Source organism: Elephas maximus, chromosome 11, assembly GCF_024166365.1.
Source record: "Elephas maximus indicus isolate mEleMax1 chromosome 11, mEleMax1 primary haplotype, whole genome shotgun sequence".
Taxonomy (NCBI): domain Eukaryota; kingdom Metazoa; phylum Chordata; class Mammalia; order Proboscidea; family Elephantidae; genus Elephas; species Elephas maximus.
In genome coordinates this window covers 104,465,393-104,486,226 of record NC_064829.1, presented here as the reverse complement: position 1 = coordinate 104,486,226, position 20,834 = coordinate 104,465,393, and the positions used below count along the sequence as shown (strand labels likewise).

Genomic DNA, 20,834 nt, shown 5'->3' with positions numbered 1-20,834 from the left:
CAGCCCCTTCTGGATCCCCCTGGCCTCCAGCCAACCATTTCCAAATTCTCACACTCACGCTCAGTCCAGAGCCCTCACCTCCAAACCCAGCCTTGGAATCTTCAGCTGCATCCCAGCCTCAGCTCCTGATTAAAATAACTTTCAATCTTCACCCCAACCTACCTCAGACATCTTTCCCTAAATTCCTATTCCAGTACCCTCACCCCTATTTAAGCTCCGGACGCTTCGGCAAACTCTAAATTTCTTCTTCACTTTCATCACGAATGTAGCCCCACGATCACCACTCAGCTCACTAGCGTTCACCCATATTCCCATGCTAACTCTCACCTCACCCAAAGTCCAAGCCTGGAACCTTCTTCACCACTGCAGTTCCAGAACCCTCATCCAAAACTCAACTAAGATCTCTCTTCCCAGAACTTCATTTCCAAATTCAGCCTTGGAACACTTACCTCACCCCCAATCCAGTCCCAGAACCATGCTGACCCAAAATTCCACTCCAGAACTAAAACTGGGAATCCTCACTCCAACCAGAAACTTCATACTCAAAACCAACTCTATTCTACAACCCTAAACCCAGCATTCTGGAACCTTCCCCTTTACCCTCCAACTCAGCTCCAGATCACTGATTCAAAACACAACTCTAGAACCACCACCATATTTCAACTCAAGATCCTAAACTCAACAGTTATTTCCAGAACATCCATTCCAAAAGAGCTCTGGGGCCTCAAGGTCTTCCCCTCGCCACAACCCAGTGGAATCCTCACCACCACTGCAGCTCCAAAACACCAGTGCAAACTTAGGCTCGAGAACCTGCCACCTCAACCCAGCTCTAAAACACGGCCCCCAAACCCAGCTTTGGAACCGCTACCCTCAGCCCAGCTTGAGAACTCTCAACCCGAGTTCTCGGTTCTTGACCCAAGATTCAAGTTCAGAAACCCCAACCTACCAGGAATGCTGGAACCCCTGTCTCCATGTGATGCCAGGACTCTGTGCCTACCAAGGCCATGGGTCCTACACCTCAGAAGCAAAGCGATCAGTCCTGAGTCAGTTCCAGAAGCTTCCTCAACTCTAAACCCTAACCTCTAGAACCTAAACCCAGGCCATGCCTTGTCCTGCTTGTGTGTGGGTCTTGTGTCTCTGGGTACAAGATGTCTGTGTACCAGAATAGGACTGCCATACTAGTGGTGCTGCAGCTGCCATCACCAGGGCATTCACAAATGGCAGTGTGGGTGGTGGTCAGGTATACCGGCTTTATAGCCAGCCCGCTGGTGCCAGGATTCAAGTCCCAACACTGCCACTTGCTAGCTATGACATTTGAGGTAAAAAGCCAAAAAACCAAACCTGCAGCCATAAAGTCAACTCAGACTCACAGTGACACTGTAGGATAGACTAGAACCGCCCCACAGGGTTTCCGATCTTTAGGGAAGTGGACTGCCACATCTTTCTCCCACGGAGTGGCTGGTGGGTTCTAACCACCGACCTTCTTGGTTAGCAGCTGAGTGCTTAACTACTGGGCCACCAAAAACTACCGAATTTCCATGTGCCTCAAATGATAAGGATACCTCACAGGGTTGTGGGAGGTGTGAAATAAATCAATATGTGTGACCCTTAGAATAGTGTTGGCCTTACTTGCATAGACTATATTTTTGAAAATAATTTTTCTTATACCACGAGTTGCCCTTGAGTTGGAACTGATTCATGGCGACCCCATGTGTGTCAGAGCCGAACTGTGCTCCATAGGGTTGTCAATGGCTGGTTTTTCTGAAATAGACTACCAGGCCTTTCTTCTGAGGCCCCTCTGGGCGGACTGGAACCTCCAACCTTTTGTTCAGGAGCTGAGCACGGTGACCTGTTTGCACTACTCGGGGGCAATTTTTATTATACGTCTTACTGATAGAGTGGGCATATAACGCTGACTTCGGAAAAGGTCTGGTCTGACCTAAGGACCTAAGGACTCAATAAGCAAGAGCTGGTTTTTTTTTTCTTTTTTTTTTAATGGAACCCTGGTGTCCCACTGGTCAAGTGCTGGGCTGCTAACAGAAAGGTCCATGGGGGCCGTGGGTGGAACCCACTAGCCACTCCACAGTCTGCTTCAGTAAAGACCACCCGTTGCCATCCGTTGGACTCTGACTCACAGCAACCCTATAGGGCAAAGGAGAACGGCCCCATAGGGTTTCCAAGGAGCAGCTGGTGGATTTGAGCTGCCAACCTTTTGGTTAGCAGCCCAGCTCTTAACCACTGTGACACCTGGGCTCCCTTCTGTAAAGATGACAGCCTTGGAAACCCTATGGGGCAGTTCTACTCTGTCCTGTAGGGTCCCTAGGAGTCAGAATTCCACTCCATGGCAACGGGTTTGGGTTCTGGCTGGTTTTGTTACTGCTGTCCTTGGTGAATCCCCCAATAATCCTCTGAAGAGAGTGTGATTATCCCCATGGAACAGATGAGGAAACTGAGGCTCAGAGAGGGTCACACAGAAAGGAAGTGGCCTGCCAGGGTTGGAATGGTGCCCGCTCCTGCCCCTGTCGCAGTGCGTGTGCGCCCGCGTGCCCGTGCGTGTCCCCGTGTCCCCCGCGGCTCCCCTGCAGGGCCGGCCCTTCCTGCCGCCGGGCGGCCCCGCGCCCCCCTGCCCCGGGCTTCCTGTGACCGCCTGTTTGTTTGCGAGTCCTGGTGGCGGTGGCGGCAGCGGCGGCGGGCGGCAGGAGAAGGAGGGAAATCGTATTAATAATGCCCTGGTTCCAGCAGGAAACGGCCGTCAGACACGCTCGCCACCTCCCTCCCTCGCCCGGAGGCAGGAAACGCAGGGACGGATGCCAAGGTCCGCCGGAGACCTTGGCCAGGCGGTGGGGCGGGCCGAGCGCCCAGGCCGCCGGGATAGCCTGCCCGCCGGCGGGCCGGGGCTCTCACCTGATGTCTGGGTAGTCCCGCACCAGCACCCCCACCTCCACCTGGATGCTGGGCGTGTCTTCCAGCTGCAGGACTTCCGCCAAATGGGGCACCACGGCGTCCAGCCACGAGGCCTGCGACTCCTGCAGGAAAGAGGCCAGGGCTCACACTCTGGCCCCAATGCCCCTCCCAAGACCACTCCCTCCTGAGACCAGTACTCAGGGCAATTCCCTTGCCCCTCCAAGCCTCAATTTCCCCATCTGTAAAATGGGGAACAGACTTTGGCCTTTGGGAATCTGAAGAAAAATCCATAGTTCCAGTTTTGCAAAGAATTTTGGGCTCCTAGACATCCCTCAGAAACCCTGGTGGCTTAGTGGTTAAGTACTACAGCTGCTTACCTTTAAAAGGTTGGCAGTTCAAATCCACCAGGTGCTCCTTGGAAACTCTATAGGTTAGTTCTACTCTGTCCTATAGGGTCGCTATGAGTCGGAATCAACTCGAGGGCAACAGGTTAGGTTTTTTTGGTTTAGACAACCCTCAAAACCCATTCCAAGTTTGCAAAATGTTACCATTGGGGGAAAATGGGCAAATGTTCAAGGGATCTCTCTGTCTTCTTTTTTTATAACTGCGTGTGAATCTATACTTATCTCAATATCAATATAAACTTAAAAAAAAAAAGGAAGAAAAACAAAAGCAAAAAACATTCTAACAGCTCCAGGCTAGAAGCTCCTGGAATAGCTGCTGAGTGAGGCCCTTCCAGCCTTGCCGAGTACCAAAAAAAAAAAAAAACAAAAAACCCCACTGCCGTCCAGTCGATTCTGACGACTCATAGTGACCCTATAGGACAGAGTAGAACTGCCCCCTGGGGTTTCCAAGGAGCACCTGGTGGATTTGAACTGCCGACCTTTTGGTTAGCAGCCATAGCACTTAACCACTATGCCGCCAGGGTTTCCAAACCATGTACAGGGACAATTATTATCCTTGTTTTACAGCTGAGGAAACTGAGGCACTCTGACGCACGCTAGAAAGCCAGTTTATTCGTGCAAAGGAACTGCGCCTGGCAGGGTCACGAGTTGGTATTGTTATTCTTGGAGGCTGACTGCTAGGAAGTTGGAAAAAGGTCTCATTCGAAGCCCCCACTTTAGAGTGCGAGGAATCTCGGAGGCCAAAATTTTCCTAGTTCTCGAGACCCCGCCCCGCCCCGCACTGACCAGCCGCCGAAACAGCCTCTGAAGCTGCGCCGCGTCCTCCCGCAGCCTCCCCGCCACGCGGCTGCGGGTCCGCGCGGAGCGACAGCGCAGGCGCCCGCGGAGCAGGGGCCGCACGTACTCCACCAGCGCTCGCCGGTGCAGCTCGGCTACCAGTGCCTGTTGGGGGTGAGGGGTGAGACAGACCGACAGGGATGAACCGCGGTGATCCCGCCCCGGCGCCCGCCCCCGGCCTTGTCTCCCTCCCTGCCCCCACCCCTTCTGGCCCAAAGGGCGACCCCTGGCCTCCCCTGTGACGCTTTCCCCTGACCCGCGGTAACCAGCCGGAGGACCCCCTCCCAGTCCTCACAGGGCACTCCAGCCCAGCCCTCTTTCCACATTATCCGGAGCCCCACCTCCCAGCGCCCCCAACCCTGTCTGCATCCTCCTCCCCGCCCTACACCCCAGTTCCAGCAGAGCCCCCGCAGGGCGCCACCTCCCAGTCCTCCCCGAGGCAGGCGTACCTGGTAGGGCTCGTCCTGCAATCTGCGCAGTGCCAGCGCCTGGGCCCCCAGCGTGCCCACGATGCCGTCCAGGGCCTCGGGGCTGCTCAGCCACTTCCTCCGCATCAACTTGCTGAAGTGGGGCTGTGGGGACGGAGGCGCAGGTCACAGTTCTCCTGCCTTCCACCCTTTTTCTTCACTTTTTCAACACAGATTCCCAAAGTCCTGCACCTTGCTCAAACAGGGCTGGGTAGTGCTGGGGACGCAGGCAGCACCCTCCACACCTGTTCTCTGGGGCTCTGTCCAGGCAGGCAACAGACCTGTCCCCAGATGGTGAGGACCCAGAGTGGGCAGAGCTGGGGTAGGGGAAGCCCAGGAGGCTGGGGGAGCCCAGAAGGGGTGTCTGACTTAGCATAGAGAGTCAGGGAGGGCTTCCTGGAGGAGGAGCTGCTGAGCTGAGACCTGGAGAATGTAAGGGGTGGGGAAAGGAGTAGCTTAGGCTAAGGAAAGAGCAAGTGCGCAGGAGTCTTTCCGAAAACCAAAGGAGAGTCAGAATGAGTGGTAAGACCAGCTACATAATTTGTGGGGCTCAGTGCAAAATGAAACGGGGGGCCTTGTTTAAAAATTATTGGGAACTCTAAGGTGGCAACAATAGAGCATTGAACTAAGGAGGCTGGGGGGACTTCTAAGAGCCTCTGTGCAGCTGTGCAGGTCACATGCCTGTCAGGCCGACTCTGGTGGCTGGCTGGAGGCACCTGTGTGATGGGGAAGTGGAAAGAAGGCTGGGCAGGTGGGCAGGGCCAGACCACAAAGGCGAGGGGGCTTCAGTAAGGAGCCTGGGTTCTCTTCCAAAGCCACTGAGGACCCATGGTGCGGTTCTCAGCAGTGAAGCCAGAGGGTTGGTGTGAGCTTTACAGAGCTGGGGGTGGGTTGGGGAGAGGCTCCAGACTGAGGCAGAGTCAGGGAGGAGGCTGGGGCAAGACCAGGCAGCAGGTGGCAAGTGCCAGGAGGGATAGGGGAAAGGAGAATCCAAGTGGTAGAAGTCATAGGATGTAGTGAGTGATCACAGGTCCCTGGGTGGTACAGACAGTTAACACACTCATCTGCTGGCTGAAAGTTTGGAAGTTCGAGTTCACCGAGAGGCATCTCGGAAGAAAGGCCTGGCAATCCACTTCCAAAAACCCAGCAGTTGAAAAGAACCCTGTGGAGCACAGTTCTACTCTGACATACATGAGGTCGCCATGAGCTGGAGTCAACGTTACTGCAACTGGTTTTAATTGGTTTAGTGAGTGATCACGAGTGGGGAGAGGGGAGTCAGAGTGGGCAGTGGCCCTGTCCATGCAATGGAGGCTGGGAGGAAGGTGAGGTGCTGCAGTCAGGGTGGACACAGAGTGTGAAGTGCCTGGAAACACACAGGCTTGGTGGCCACGGGGGCTTGAAGCAGGTCCCCATCCCACTCGGACCCAGGACCCCCTTCCCTCTCTCATCCCAGCAGCAGCCTAGGCTTCTGAACTTCCGAAACTACAGCCTGTGAGCTTCACAGAAAAGCAGGGCACGCGGAAACCCACCTAACGCCCGTGCATGCACACACTCTCCTGTCAACCCATTCAGACACTCCCCACAGTCACTCACTTACACACGCCTGCTGTGTATCTCTCTGAAATGTGAGGGTATCTATACATATATACGGAGCCCTGGTGGCACAGTGGTTTAAGAGCTTGGCTGCTAACCAAAAGGTTGGCAGTTCAAATCCATCAGCCACTCCTTGGAAACCCTATGGGGCAGTTCTACTCTGTCCATAGGGTCGCTATGAGTCAGAATCAACTCGATGGCAAAAAGTTTTTATACACACACACCCTTCAATACATAGGCACACATTTATATATGTATATTCACATGTATACAGTTGTTAGTTGCCATCGAGTCAATTGAGTAGAACTGTGCTCCATAGAGTTTCCAAGGCTGTGACCCTTTGGAAGCAGATTGCCAGGCCTGTCTTCCAAGGTGCCTCTGGGTGGGTTTGAACCACGAACCTTTTGGCTAGTAGTCAAGAGCTTAACTATTTGTGTCTCATTTTCCTGTGTCTTTATCTTTTTCTGATATCTCTCCCTCGAATTGTCTCTGTCCCAGTCTGTCTCTCTCAACCTCTTTCCTTCTTTCTCTCCCCAACCTACCTTGCTTTCTCAGTATCTTCCTATTTTCATCTGTTTCAGTCTTTCTCTCAAAACATACAAAGACCCCGTTACCAGCGAGTCAATTGTGACTCATAGTAGCCCCGTGTGTTACAGAGCAGAACTGCTCCATGGGGTTTTCTTGAGGATAATCTTTACGGAAGCAGATCACCAGATCCTTCTTCCGAGGGACCACTGGGTGGATCTGAACCCCCAACCTTTAGGTTAGTAGTTGAGTGCAAACTGTTTGCACCACCCAAGGATCTAAAACATATATAAATCAAATCAAACCCATTGCCGTCGAGTAGAACTGCCTCATAGAGTTTACAAGGCTGCAGTCTTTATAGAAGCAGACTGCCACATCTTTCTCCCGTGGAATGACTGGTGGATTTGAACCGCTGACCTTTTGGTTAGCAGCTGAGTGCTTAACCATTGCACTACCAGTTTCCTTAAAATATATATAGTGGTTTATTGTGTGTGCTGCATATATATTCATACTAAAACAATAAAGCACATAAGGGACACAGTTACGGATACTTCCCAGATATATCCAAACACCTCGTGGGACTGAGTTACGTGGCTTGAAGGCTCAGGACCATAGTCTCGTGGAACAACTACGTTAACTGGCATAACTTAGTTCATAAAGATAATGTTCTACATCCCAGTTTGGTAAATAGTATCTGGGGTCTTAAAAGCTTGCGAAGGGCCGTCTAAGATACGACTATTTGTCTCTTCCCACCTGAAGCGAAGGAGAGTGAAAGACAAAAGACTCAAGGAAGAAGTTAGTCCAAGGACTAATGGCCCACATGAACCACAGCCTTTTCTAGCCTGAGACCAGAAGAACTAGATGGTGCCCGGCTACTACCACCAACCGTTCTGACCAGGGACACAACAGGAGGTCCCAGCTAGAATGGGATAAAAATGTAGAATGAAATTCAAATCATAAAAAAGACCAAACTTAAGGAACTGATAGAGACTAAAGGAACGCCGAGACACTTGCCCTAAGACACCCTTTAACCTGGAACTAAGCCATTCCCAGAGGTCACCTTTTAGCCAAATAATAGACTGACCTATAAAATAAACAATAACAGCTGTGAGGAATGTGCTCCCAAGAACAATCAACGATACAAGACCAAATGGGCAACATTTGTCCAAATGCAAAGGTGAGAAGGCAAGGAGGGTCAGGGAAACTGGAGGGGTGGGAATGGGGATGGCAAGGTAGAAACAGGCAGAGCGCAGATACGTTGCAGGAACAGCACCCAATGTCAGGGAACAATGTGTGTGTGAATTGTTGAACGGGAAACTAACTTGCTGTGTAAACTTTCACCTAAAACAATAAAATACATAGTGGTTTATAAATTAAGATCATAGACTCCAGCCAGACTGCTGGGGCTCTCCCTGCCACTTGGTATGCCTGTTTGCTCCTCTGTAAAATGGAAATGGTGATAAGACCCACCTCATGAGCCCTCAGGATGTGTTCGCTGTTGCTATAGTCTGTACACTTACGAAGATAATGACGGCCCACAACTGGAAGCCAGCACCTGGGCTAAGCGCATTACATCCAAAATCCCACTGCTCCCTCACAGCCACCTGAGAGGCCTGGAATTCTCATCCCAGAAGAGCTTTTCCAGGAGAGCACAGAGACCTCGAGAGGAGAAGCAATTTGTCCAAGGTAACCCTATTTGGGACCAAGTGGGCTTGAAACAAGGGCCATTCCCCGGTCCCAGCACCCCATATCCTCCACAACTACCAATTGCCTTTGAGTCGATTCTGACTCATGGCAACCCCTGTGTGTGTCAGAGTAGAATTGTGCTCCATAGGGTTTTCAATGGCTGATTTTTCAGAAGGATTGCCAGGCCTTTCTTCCGAGGCACCTCTGGATGGACTTGAACTACCAACCTTTTTGGTTAGCAGCTGAGAGCAAACTGTTTTTGCCACCCAGGGACTCCTTCATTCAGTCGTTCAACAAACATTCCCAGAGCCCCTCCTGGGGGCACTGCCCTGGGCAGAGTGCTTGGAACACAGCAGAGAACAAGGTAAACCAAACCTCAGGCACTCAGTCATGAGACAGCCAGGGGAACCTCAACACTGACCCGATATCTAATGACATTAAGCAATTATTGTTCCCTGTGTTAGGTATGGAAACCCTGGTGGTGTGGTTAAGAGCTACAGCTGCTAACCAAAAGGTCAGAAGGTCAAATCTACCAGGTGCTCCTTGGAAACCCTATAGGGCAGTTCTACTCTGTCCTATAGGGTTGCTATGAGTCGGCATCAACTCGACGGCAAAGGATTTGGGTTTTTTTGGTGTTTGGTATGAAAATGGCATTGTGGTTATGCTTGTTTCAAAAAAGAGCCCCTGCCGAATGACTGGGATTGGGGCTGAGGGGACCATGGTCTCGGGAAACATACAGATCAACTGGCTTAACATAGTTTATAAAGAAAATGTTCTACACTGTACTTTGGTGAGTAGCATCTGGGGTCTTAAAAGCCTGTGAGCAACCATCTAAGATACTCCACTGGTCTTACCCCTTCTGGAGTAAGGGAAAACGAAGAACACCAAAGACATAAGGGAAAGATTAGCCCAGAGGACTAATGGACCACAACTACCACGGCCTCCACCAGACTGAGTCCAGCACAACTAGATGGTGCCCGGCTACCACCACTGACTGCTCTGACAGGGATCACAATAGAGGGTCCTGGACAGAGCTGGAGAAAAATGTAGAACAAAATTCTAACTCAGAAAAAAAGACCAGACTTACTGGCCTGACAGAGACTGGAGAAACCCTGAGAGTATGGCCCCCGGACACCCTTTTAGTTTAGTAATGAAGTCACTCCTGAGATTCACCCTTCAACCAAAGATTAGACAGGCCCATAAAACAAAACGAGACTAAAGGGGCACACCTACCCAGGGGCAAGGATGAGAAGGCAGGAGGGGACGGGAAAGCTGGTGATAGGGAACCCAAGGTTGAGAAGGGAGAGTGTTGACATGTCATGGGGTTAGCAACCAACGTCACAAAACAATATGTGTACTAATTGTTTAATGAGAAGCTAGTTTGTTCTGTAAACCATCATCTAAAGTACAATAATAAAAAATGAATAAATAAATAGATACTGAAGAGAGAAAAAAATAATAATAACCCGGTGGGTGGGATGGGAGAGGAAAGAGATGAAACAAGTTTGGCCAGGAGCTGAGACTTGCTGCAGCTGGGTGATGGGTTCACAAAGGGTCATCTGTCATTCTACCTTCTTTTGTGTATGTTTGAAATTTTCCATAATAGAAAACTTATTTGAAAAACATTCCAAAAATCCCTGCCCTTGAGGAGCTAACATTCCAGTGGGAAAAGGCAGATAATAACAAAAATAAATAAGTAAAAGATAGCGTGACAGGCAGCAATAAGTGGTTTGCTTTGGAGGCAAATAAAGCAGGAAGAGAGAAGGGGGGCTTGAGGGGCTTCTATTGTAAATAAGGAGGTCAGGGAAGTTGTCACTGAGACGGTGACACTGGAGTCAAGACTTGAAGGAGGTGAGAGAGGGCGCCTGTGGATCACTGGGAGAAGAGCATTGCAAGCAGAGGGCACAGGCTGTGCAAACACCCTGTGGCAGGAATGTACCTGCCATGTTCAAGGAGCAGCATGGGGGCCGGTGGGGCTGGAGTGGAGTGAGTAAGGGGAGAGTGGAGGCGAGAGGAAAGAAGACAGATGATGCAGAGTCTCGTGGATGAGGACTCTGGCTTTGATCCAGAGTGGGCCAGGAGCCCTGGGAAGGATCTGGGCAGAGGAAGGACAGGAGTTGATGTACAACGTGGTGGATTGGGCAAGTATGACAAGCAGGGATGCACATGTCTCAGTCTTGTTCTTTGTGCTCCCACAAACCCCCTCCACACAGACTCTCACCCACTCTGGACCTAGCCCCAGAGATGGGTGGATGGGGCTTGAGGGCCTGGAACAGCCTGGGCAAGGATTTAGGGACCCCAGAGGGGGGACTCCACCCAATCAATCCCCAGGCCCTCTTCCTGCTGGGGCCTCTCTGCCCTCCCCTTGCCCACCTCCTCCCACCTCTTCCTTCCTGAACCCGCACACCTCCCTGCAAACAGCTCAGATAGGGCCATACCCCTCCTCCCGCCTGCTTCCCAAGCACTGTGTCACCGGCTGAAGGGAACTCAGAGGAGGGGGTGCTCCCCTGTCCTGGCACTGTTTCCCCTTTACTCACCTGGAGCTCCTGGAATAGCAGGTCTGCCAGGACACGTTGGCAGAGCCGGCTCACGCGGTCCAGAGCGCTGGCCGCTGCTTCCCGAGCTGGCTCACTTTCGGGGGGCCCCACCCGGGCCAGGCGCTCAGCCAGGGCCCTGTGGGATCGGTGGAGTCAAAAGTCAAGAAACTCTATTATCCCAGCCTCGCTGCCTGTCTCTCCTTTGGCTCCCGTGATGGTGGAGCTGGGGGAAGTCAGGGAAGCTGGGGAATGTCTCTGGGCTGGAGGATGTCAGGGGGGCTGGAAGATCTGGTGGATGTCAGTGGGCTGGGGAAGGTCTGGGGGATGTCAGGGAGGCTGGGGAAGGTCTGGGGGCTGGGTGATGTCAGGGGAACTGGGGAAGGTCTGGGGGGATGCCAGAGGGGCTGGGGAAGGTCTTGGGGATGACAGGGGCCTAGGGAAGGTCTGGGGGATGACAGGGGGCTGGAGAAGGTCTGGGGGATGTCAGGGGGCTGGGGAAGGTCTAGGGAAGGCCAGCAGGCTAGGGAAGGCCTGGGGGCTGGGAGATGTCTGAGTGGCTGGGGGATGTCAGAGGGCTGAGGGACATCTGGGGGTTTAAGGTATGTTGGGGGAGGGGAAGGGGTCTCTCTGGGTCTCAGTTTCTTTTGGTGCCTTTCTGGGTGACAGTGGGGAGACCTATGGCTCACTTAAAAATGTAATGATTTTCGCATTCTCAAAGGCTGTGGTCCAGGACCTCTAAAATTCTAAGTCTCTATGCTTCCAATTTCCTGTAATGGTAACAGTCTATGATTTTCCATTGCCAAAGAGGCAGCAACCTGGTCAGGGCTCTACAGAAGGCAATTGGGCACCTTCTGCCCAAATAACCCACATGGGGTCCTTGACCTGGCAGATGCACTCTGGGAGTGTGTGCCTCCAACCCCACACTTATGGGGGAACGACATTTGTGCAAAGGCTATTATCTGCAAAAGAGCAGAGTCAAACACCCATCCCCCGGAGACCAGGTAAATAAATGATGGTGCATCTAAACAGTGAAATACGGTTCAGATATTAAAAAGGAATGTGGAAACTCTAACTCTTCATGCAGGACTATGAAAAGATCTCCAAGCTGTTGAAGGGTGAAAAGGCAGAAGAGTGTACAATATTCTACCATCTGTAGTTTTTTTTAAAAAGGAAAAGGAATTATATATATATGCACACACATAGTTAAATGTATTTACTTGTTTATAAATGTATATGTATATATAATACAAGGGGGCCCTGGTGGTGCAGTGCTTAAAGCGCTCGGCGGCTAACCAAAAGGTCGGTGCTTAGAGCCTACCCAACAGCTCTGAGGGAGAAAGACCTGGTAATCTGCTCCCATAAAGATTCCAAAACCCAAACCCATTGCCACTGAGTCGATTCCAACTCATAGCAACCCTACAGGACAGGGTAGAACGGCCCCATAGGGTTTCCAAGGCTGTAATCTTTATGGAACGAGATTGCCACATCGTTCTCCCGAGGACCAGCTGGTGGTTTTGAACCACCAACCTTTTGGTTAGCAGCCGAGCACTTTAACCATGGTCCCACCATATTTATAAAAAATATAAATATGTTTACTTGTATATGTATAAAACATGTGCAGATGCAAATATACAGTTATTTATACATATTGACAGCAAGTGTACACGCTGCCCCTGTAAACCCTGGGAGAAACCAGTGATCTTGGCTATCTCAGGTATATATAGAGAACTGGGGTGGGTGGGAGATTTGTGAAAAGACACCTTTTATATCTTTTAAATTTTGAACCATGTTAATGCATTACCAGTTTTTTAAAATGCAATAAAAAATGAAAGTCAGTTTTCAAAAAGGTAAAAAAAAAAATTGTTAATTCTCAGTCGTGGAGTTTGGCTTCTAGGTTTCTATACAGAATACCTGAAAAACTAAAAAAAAAAAAATACCAAACCACTTGCTGTGGAGTGTTTTCTGACTCATGATGACCCCACATGTTACAGGGTAGAACTACTCCATAGGGAGGCAGATTGCCAGGCCCTTCTTCCACAGTGCTACTGGGGGAGTTCGAGCCACCAACCTTTAGGTTAGCAGTCGAGCTCAAACTATTTGCATCACACAGGGACCTTCTAACTCTCCAGTGTCCTGATTATTCTATCATTCTAATAGATGCCACGGTTCTTTCTAGTACTCCCAGACCCCATGCTTCTGAAGCCCCTTGTACATTCATGCCTTGCTGGGCCAGCCGGCCGTACCAACCCTGCCAGGGTCTGGGCACCCCAGTTCACCTGGACCTCCCTCTCACACACTGCATGCTCTCACCGCAGGGGTGGACCACAGTTGACCAAGGTGATGGTCCTGCTGATATAGGCGTCAGTCGGCAGCTCCCGGACTCCTGGGTTCTCGTGGAATCGCTCCACACGCTGCTGGAAGCTGGTGGAGGAGAAGTGGAAGGGACAAGGGATGACCGACAGATGGAGCGCCGCTGGGTACAGCCCCTCACCTGGCACCTGGCCCATCAGAGCCTGGGATCCCCACCATGTACTCTCCCCCCTCCTTGCTTCATTCCCTTCCATCTCCCCACCCTACTGCTGCCCCAGACCCATGCCCCCTCCCCATACCTCTGCAGGAACTCCGCCAGCCCTCCCAGGCAGCAGTGGGCCATTCGCTCCCCGAACTCCTGGCTGATGCGGGGCGCACGCTCTGTGTGTTCTTCCAGCAGCTGCAAGGTCCAGGGGAGGAGGAGGTGTTGACAGGGGGTGAGGTCCTGCCTTCCCACCCACACTGCCCAGCTGACTCCCTCCCTCCTCCCGCCCCCTACCTCACACACGTCCTGGGCCAGGCTGCTGGGCTGGACCTCCGTGGTCCCCCAGTGCTCCTCATCTTCCTGTAGCGCTCGAAGCAGGGCTGCCCGAGTCTGAGCCTGGAGTAGGGAGTTGGGGAAGAGGGGCAGGAGTCAGGGCTGCCTGGCCTGAGGGTCTCCCCCACCTCCACCGCCGTGATCCCCTCTCCTTTAGCTTCAAGCACTCTAGATTCTACCTGAGAATCTAAAGCTGCCTGAGCTCATAGCTGAGGCCAGTCAAGGTGATGTGGAGGTAGCAGACTGGGCCAGAAAACTTCCCCCACCCCTTCCATGCCCAAGTCTACGATTTATAATCAAGAGGTAGAAACAATGGAAATGTCCATCAACAGGTGAAAGGATAAACAAGATGTGATATATATACACACAATGGAATATTAAAACTCATTGCCAGTTGGACTCATAGCAACCCTATAGGACAAAATAGAACTGCCCCATAGGGTTTCTAAGGCTGTCACATTTTTCTTCTGTAGAGTAGCTGGTGCGTTCAAACCACTGACTTTTTGGTTAGCAGCCAAGGGCTTAGCCCAAATGTCCATCAAAAAATGAAAGGGTATTTATCCCCTGAGGGAGCAGGAAAGCAGTGGGAAGCAGACCTAAAATTCTCATAAAAAGACCAGATTTAATGGTCTGAGACTAGAAGGACCCTGAAGATCATGGTCCTTAGACCTTGACAGGAACCATTTCCAAAGCCAAGTCTTCACACAGGGATTGGACTGGAATATGGGACAGAAAATGATACTGGTGAAGAGTGAGCTTCTTGGCTCAAGTAGACACATGAGACTATGTGGGCAGCTCCTGTCTGGAGGGGAGATGAGATGGCAGAGGGGGACAGAAGCTGGCTGAATGCACACAGAAACAGAGGGTGGAGAGAAGGAGTGTGCTGTCTCATTAGGGGGAGAGCAACTAGGAGTATATAGCAAGGCGCATATAAATTTTTCTATGACAGACTGACCTGATTTGTAAACTTTCACTTAAAGCACGATAAAAAATTAAAAAAAAAAAAAAGGATATTTAAGCTTCAGATGGAAACTACCGCCTGAGGTCACCTTTTAGTGAAATAACAGATTGGAACACAAAATAAAGGTTATTACCCTTGAGTATGGCACTCCATTGAAAAACCAGCGACATTAAGGCCAAAAGGTCAACAATTACTCTAAAGCAAAGAAGAGAAGATAAGGGGGCAGGGAATCTAGAGCACTGGAAACAGAGAGCCATTAAAGAGAACGTTGACACATTGTGGAAAATGTAACTAACGTCACTGAATAATATGCGTACAAATTGTCAAATGGGACCCTAATTTGCTGTGTAAACTATCACCGAAAATACGATAAAATATTATCTTCAAAAAACGAATGGATAAGCAAAACGTGGTCTATCCGTCGAATGGAATGCCCCTCAGCCATAAAGAGAAATGACATTCTGGTACACACTACGACATGGATGAACCCTGACATTATGCAGAGTGAAATGTCAGTCATAAAAGGACAGATAGTGTATGATCTCATCTAAGTGAGACATCTAGAACAGGCAAGCATACAGAGACCAAAGTTTATGAGTGATTACCAGGAGTGGGAGGAAGGAAGCCAGGGGAGTTATCGCTTAGGGGGCACTGAGTTTCTGTTAAGGGGGATGGGAAAATTTGGACATGGATAGTGGCGATGATGGCACAACACAGTGACTATGATTAATGCCACTGCATTGTACTGTAAAAAATGTTGAAACAGCCATTGTTTGGTCATATGTGCATATTTTTACCACAATAAAAAATTCAGTGGGTTTTTTCCCCTTTTTTATTGTGTCAAAAATACATACGATAGGACATTTGCCAATTCAACATTTTTCATGGGTACAATTTAGTGATATCTTGTACAACCCTTACCAATTATCCTTGCCAATTTTTCCATCATCATAAACAGAAACTTCAGCTTCCTGAACAGTGAGAGTCAGTGGCTTTTTAAATGATGATTGTTATTTTATTTTTCATAATTTTGTTTATTTTGTTTTGTTGTTGAGAATATAAACAGCAAGACATACACCAATCCAACAGTTTCTACGTGTACAATTCAGTGACATTGATTACATTCTCTGAGTTGTGCAACCATTCTCACCCTCATTTTCTGAGTTGTTCCTCCCCCGTTGACATAGACTCACTGCCCGCTAGGGTTCCTATCTAATCTTTCAAGTCGCTGTTGTCAATTTGATCCCATAAACAGTCAGCAGTTTTACACTTCCTCCGTCTAATAGTTGGTGGACTTAAGGGTGTATGATTTCATTATTTTATGGTCCTAAGACTCTGCCGTCAGGTTCTGCAAAACAATTAGCTCAAGATTCTCAGATTCTGTGATTCAAGAATTCCAAGGTCCTGACAGTTTGCGCTCAACTAAAGGTTGATGTTCAAACCCACCCAGCAGCGCTGTGGAAGAAAGGCCTGGTGATCTGCTGCCGTAAAGATTACAGCCAAGAAAACCCTATGGAGCAGTTCTACTCCATAACATGTGGGGTCATCTTGAGTTCGAACTGACTTGATGGCAACAGGTTTGGGATTTTAAGTCTTGCACTTCTCTGATTCTCTGGCCAAATGTCTTCAGGTCATGGGTCTGAGTATGTAGACACATTCGGCTCTAAGATCCTAGGCTCCAGAGTTGGCAAGATTCAGATTTCTGGGGTTGGGCTAGGGCTGGCCTTTAGGCAGTGGACACCGTCCTGGCCAGCTGGGTGTTTATGTCTGGAGCCATTCTGATCAGCAGGACCTATGCCCAGCTGGCTTAGAAGATGCTTTGATGCCAAGCCTTTGAGTCTGTGAGCTGAGGTTTTATAACTAACTTTCCCTCTAAGAATTGAAGTGTCTTAGTGTATTAAACTGAATATCTCGATGCCAGGCTGGGTGCTTGGGCTATGACATTGAGCAGAAGACAGAAATGATCATATAGACTTACATTTCTATGTCTTGGAAGGTAGGCAGGGCTTTCGGACAGAACTCAGATGTATGCAGAGGAAAAGGCAGATGAAAATAGTGAAAGGGGGAAGGAGGGCCACTCTAAGCCCACTGTGACTCTCCCCTCCCCCTTCCCAGTTGCCAATGCCATGTTCCAGGTACCTTGACATCTGTGACACATTCATCCTCCAAACCCCGCAGGGTGCCAGGAGACAGAAGGGGCCCCAGCTCGCCATTCTCCAGGGCAAACATGTCCACCAGCCCTAAGACCTCCCTGGGGGTGGGGGATAAGAGACAGGGAGATCTGTGAAGGGTGGGGCTGGGCAATCGGTCCCATCCCCATCTCCTGATACCCACTGTGCGAGTGACCCTGGGCCACTCCCTTCCTCTCTCTGGGCCACCTTTCCTCATCCCTCAAAGGAAGTCTTTGGAATCCTTGTTCTCCTGGCTCCAGCTCTGAGTCAGCTCACTGATGGATGATGTCTGGGCAAGACTTGTAGGGGTCAAGCCCAGGCTTGATGCTCTGGCATGCAAAGCCTCACCCACGCTTGGCTTCACCAGACAGAAGCTCCCTTCCACCTCCACTCCTAGCCCTACCTCACCTGGTCTTTGAGGCCTCCCCAATCCAGTCCTCACTCCCCTCCTTCTAGGCCCTTGCATGCCCAAGCCTGTGCAATAGCATCACTGGCCACCCCCATTCTTCCCATGGCTTTTGCTCGTGGCATACTCTCATCCAGAAACGCCATCTCCCTACAAACGGGAATTAACTCATGCCCCACTGCTCCAGGAAGCTTTCCAGACTCCCCATCTTGCGTCAGTTGCTCACAGATGGCAGGAGGGTGCCCATTAACATGTATTCCCAAATGGGTTGATGTTGGCTACTGATGCCTTCCACTTCTTCTGGGGATAGCATCCAGATTTTGTTCGAGGAACCACCCAGTCCCTTCACTCTCCAACATGTGGTTTGGGTGTGGGGAACTCCTTTTTCCCTGGAGTGGGTGCCTGACACAGTCGTGGCTAAGTATCATGTTCCGTGGCCCAGCCACAAGAATGAGTATGCTTTAGGACTTAAAGGCTTAACCATTATGAGTCTAGGACTGGGAGGGCCAATGGTGCTGAGGTTATAGAATTCAAGGGGCCAACAAGGCTAAAGGTCTAAAACTGGAAGGGTCAACAATGTCAAGGTCATAGGATCCAAAGAGGAAATAAGGCTAAGGCTTAGGATCTGCAGGCTCATGGGTACTAGGATCCTAGGATTGAAAGAGTCATCAATTCTAAAGTTCTAAGAATGGGAGAGTCAACAGTGCTACAGTGCTAATGCCCTAGGATCTAAAGAGAGAGAGGTAGAGCACTGTAAGAATTCTAGGATGCCAAGGGACAAAAGTGCAAAGGTTCTAGGATGAAAGGTCAGTGGTGCTAGGGTTCTAGGATTGTAAGAGTCAATGGTACTAAAGTTCTAGGACTGGAAGTTTCTAGGACCAGGAGAGTAGGCAGTGCTAGGAATGGACGAGTAAGCAGTGCTAACATTCTAGGAGTGTGTCAAGGATCTAAGGTTCTCAGACTGGAAGGGACAATGATGGTAGGGTGCTATGTCTGGAAGGGGCAACAGTGCTAATAAGGTTCTACATCTGGAAGGGTGCTAATAAGATAATAGGCATTGAAGGATCGACAGTGCCAAGGTTCTAGCTGTGGAAGTGTCTGTGGTGCCAATAAGGTAACAGGTGTGCAAGGGTCAGTGGTGCTAAGGTTCTAGGTGTGGAAGGGTCTGTGGTGCTAATAAGGTTCTAGGTGTGGAAGGCTCAATGATGCTAAGGTTCTAGGTGTGGAAGGGTATGTGGTGCTAATATGGTTTTAGGTGTGGAAGGATCAACGATGCTAAGATTCCAGTCATGGTAGGGTATGTGGTGCTAACACAGTAACAGATGTGGAACGATCAATGATGCTAAGGTTCTAGGTCTGGAATGGTCTGTAGTGCTAATGAGGTTCTAGGTATGGAAGGATCAGTGATGTTAAGGTTCTAGGTGTGGAAGAGTCTAGGTGTGGAAAGAATAATGGTGCTAAGGTTCTAGGGGTGGAAGAGTCTGCTATGCTAATAAGGCTCTAGGTGTGGAAGGGTCAATGGTGCTAAGGTTCTAGGCATGGAAGGGTCTGTGGTGCTAATAAAGGTTCTAGGTGTGGAAGGGTCAATGGTGCTGAGGTTCTAGGTTTGGAATGGTCTGTGGTGCTAATAAGGGTCTAGGTGTGGAAGGATCAGTGATGCGAAGGTTCTAGGTGTGGAAGAGTCTGTGGCACTAATAAGGTTCTAGGTGTGGAAAGAATAATGGTGCTAAGGCTGTAGGTGTGGAGGGTCTGCTATGCTAATAAGGTTTTAGGTGTGGAAGGGTCAGTGGTGCTAAGGTTCTAAGACTGAACGGGTACAAAGTGCTCAGATTCTAGAATTGGAAAGTTCAGCGGGGCTAAAATTTTAAGACTGGAAGGATCAGCGGTGCTAAGATTTTAGGAACAGAAGGGTTAGTGATGCTAATACATTAGAACCAGAGCAGTGGACAGTGCTAACGTGCTAGGCTGAAAGGGCCAATGATGCTAAAGTTCTAGGGCTTCAAGGGTGGACAGTGCTAAGGTTCTAGGGCTGAAATGTCAACAGTGCTGAGGGCTGGGAGGGTCAGTCGTGCTAATAAGGTTCTAGGTCTAGAAGGTCCCATGCTGCTGAGGCTCTAGAATTGAACGCGTTCAGCGGTGTGAATATGTTAGGATATGGAATGGCGCTCAGGTTCTAGATCTGGAAGGGTCGGAGGTACTAAGGTTTCAGAGCCGGATGGAGGTTGCTAAGGTCCCAGGACCGCAAGGGAGGAAAACACTATGATTGTAGGACTGAAATGTTAATCTTGTTGAGGCCTGGGAGGGTTCTAGGATTGAAGGATCAGTTGTTTCGAGGTCCTTATGTCCTGAAGCGTCAAGAGTTCTGGGTGGGGTTCCACACCAGCTCACCTGGGGTACACCTGGTTGTGCCAGTGTAGCAGCGCGTAGCGGTCGGCCAGCGGCAGCCCGCGGCGGGCGGCGGCTCCCAGCCACTCGGCCAGCGCGCCGTGGTAGCCGCGCAGGTAGACGCCAAAGGCGCCCAGGCCGGCGGGATAGGCCGGCGCCAGGCGGCCGCGCACCACGCCCATGTCCTCCAGCAGCCGCGCGCGTAACGCTTCCAGCTGCCCGGCCAGGCCCCCGGGGGCCCCCGGGGCAGCCGCCTCTAGGCGCTCCCGCGCCGTGCGCGCCACAGCTTCGGCCCAGCGGGCGCGCAGCCTGCGGGCCGCCCCGGGCCCCCGGCGCCCGTCGGCCGCCTCCTCCTGCACCAGCACCTGGCCCAGCTGCGCCACGATGCCCGCGCCCGCGCCAGCGCCTGGTCCGGGGCCCGCCAGTGTCTCGCGCACCAGTGCCCACAGCTCGCGCTGCAGGGCCTCGTACAGTAGGGCCACGTCCCGCGCGCGGCGACCGCCGCCTGCGCCCTCGGCCTTGGGCGGCCCCGGCGCACCGCCCCCAGAGAACGCCAGCTCTTCAGCCTCCAGCTCCAGGATGTGCTCGTCGGCGCGCGCCAGCTCGCGCTGCTGGATCAGGCTCAGGATCTCCAGCACTGTGGGGCAAGACGGGCAGTCAGGGGAGGGGGCTGGGCTGGGGGGGGTGGCAATGGAAAGGGGTGGGGAGGTGAGGAGAAGAGGGCTGGGGAGGGGGAAGGTGTCAGGGCAGAGGGAGAAACCAGGGTTAATTGGAAGGGTCAGGAGAAGGGGTGTAGGGGAGGGGCCAGATGAAGGAGGGGGGGCTGGCGAAGTTGTGGAGGTACGGGTGGAGCCAGGAGTGGGAACGAGGCATGAAAGAGGGGGTCTGGAGACAAGGATAGAGAGAGTGGAGGGAGGGGAAGACAAGGGAAAGAGGAGGGGGAAAGTGGAGGAGGAGGAAGGGGCTAGCGCTTGGGGAGGGGAAAAGGAGAAGAAGAGATGAAGGAGGGGAAAAGGAAGAGGACCAGGATGTGAGGGAGGGGGTCCGAGGCCGAGGGCGATAAGGGGATGGACGATGGAGAAGAGGGAAAGGTGAGAGAGAGGGATAGGG

General features: G+C 51.2%; 1 protein-coding gene across 1 annotated transcript in view; it reads right to left on the bottom strand.

The window, feature by feature from the left end:
- EXOC3L2 (exocyst complex component 3 like 2) overlaps positions 1-20,834 on the bottom strand; it is a 30,596-nt gene that overhangs the window by 1,030 nt on the left and 8,732 nt on the right. Inside the window, exons 3-11 of the mRNA XM_049901587.1 lie at positions 19,728-20,361; positions 16,902-17,013; positions 13,763-13,864; positions 13,563-13,663; positions 13,264-13,374; positions 10,954-11,089; positions 4,595-4,717; positions 4,095-4,250; positions 2,905-3,026 (exon numbers count right to left, since the gene is read on the bottom strand). Of these exons, the coding sequence (XP_049757544.1) occupies positions 2,905-3,026; positions 4,095-4,250; positions 4,595-4,717; positions 10,954-11,089; positions 13,264-13,374; positions 13,563-13,663; positions 13,763-13,864; positions 16,902-17,013; positions 19,728-20,361 (1,597 nt within the window). The remainder of the gene's footprint in view (positions 1-2,904; positions 3,027-4,094; positions 4,251-4,594; positions 4,718-10,953; positions 11,090-13,263; positions 13,375-13,562; positions 13,664-13,762; positions 13,865-16,901; positions 17,014-19,727; positions 20,362-20,834) is intronic.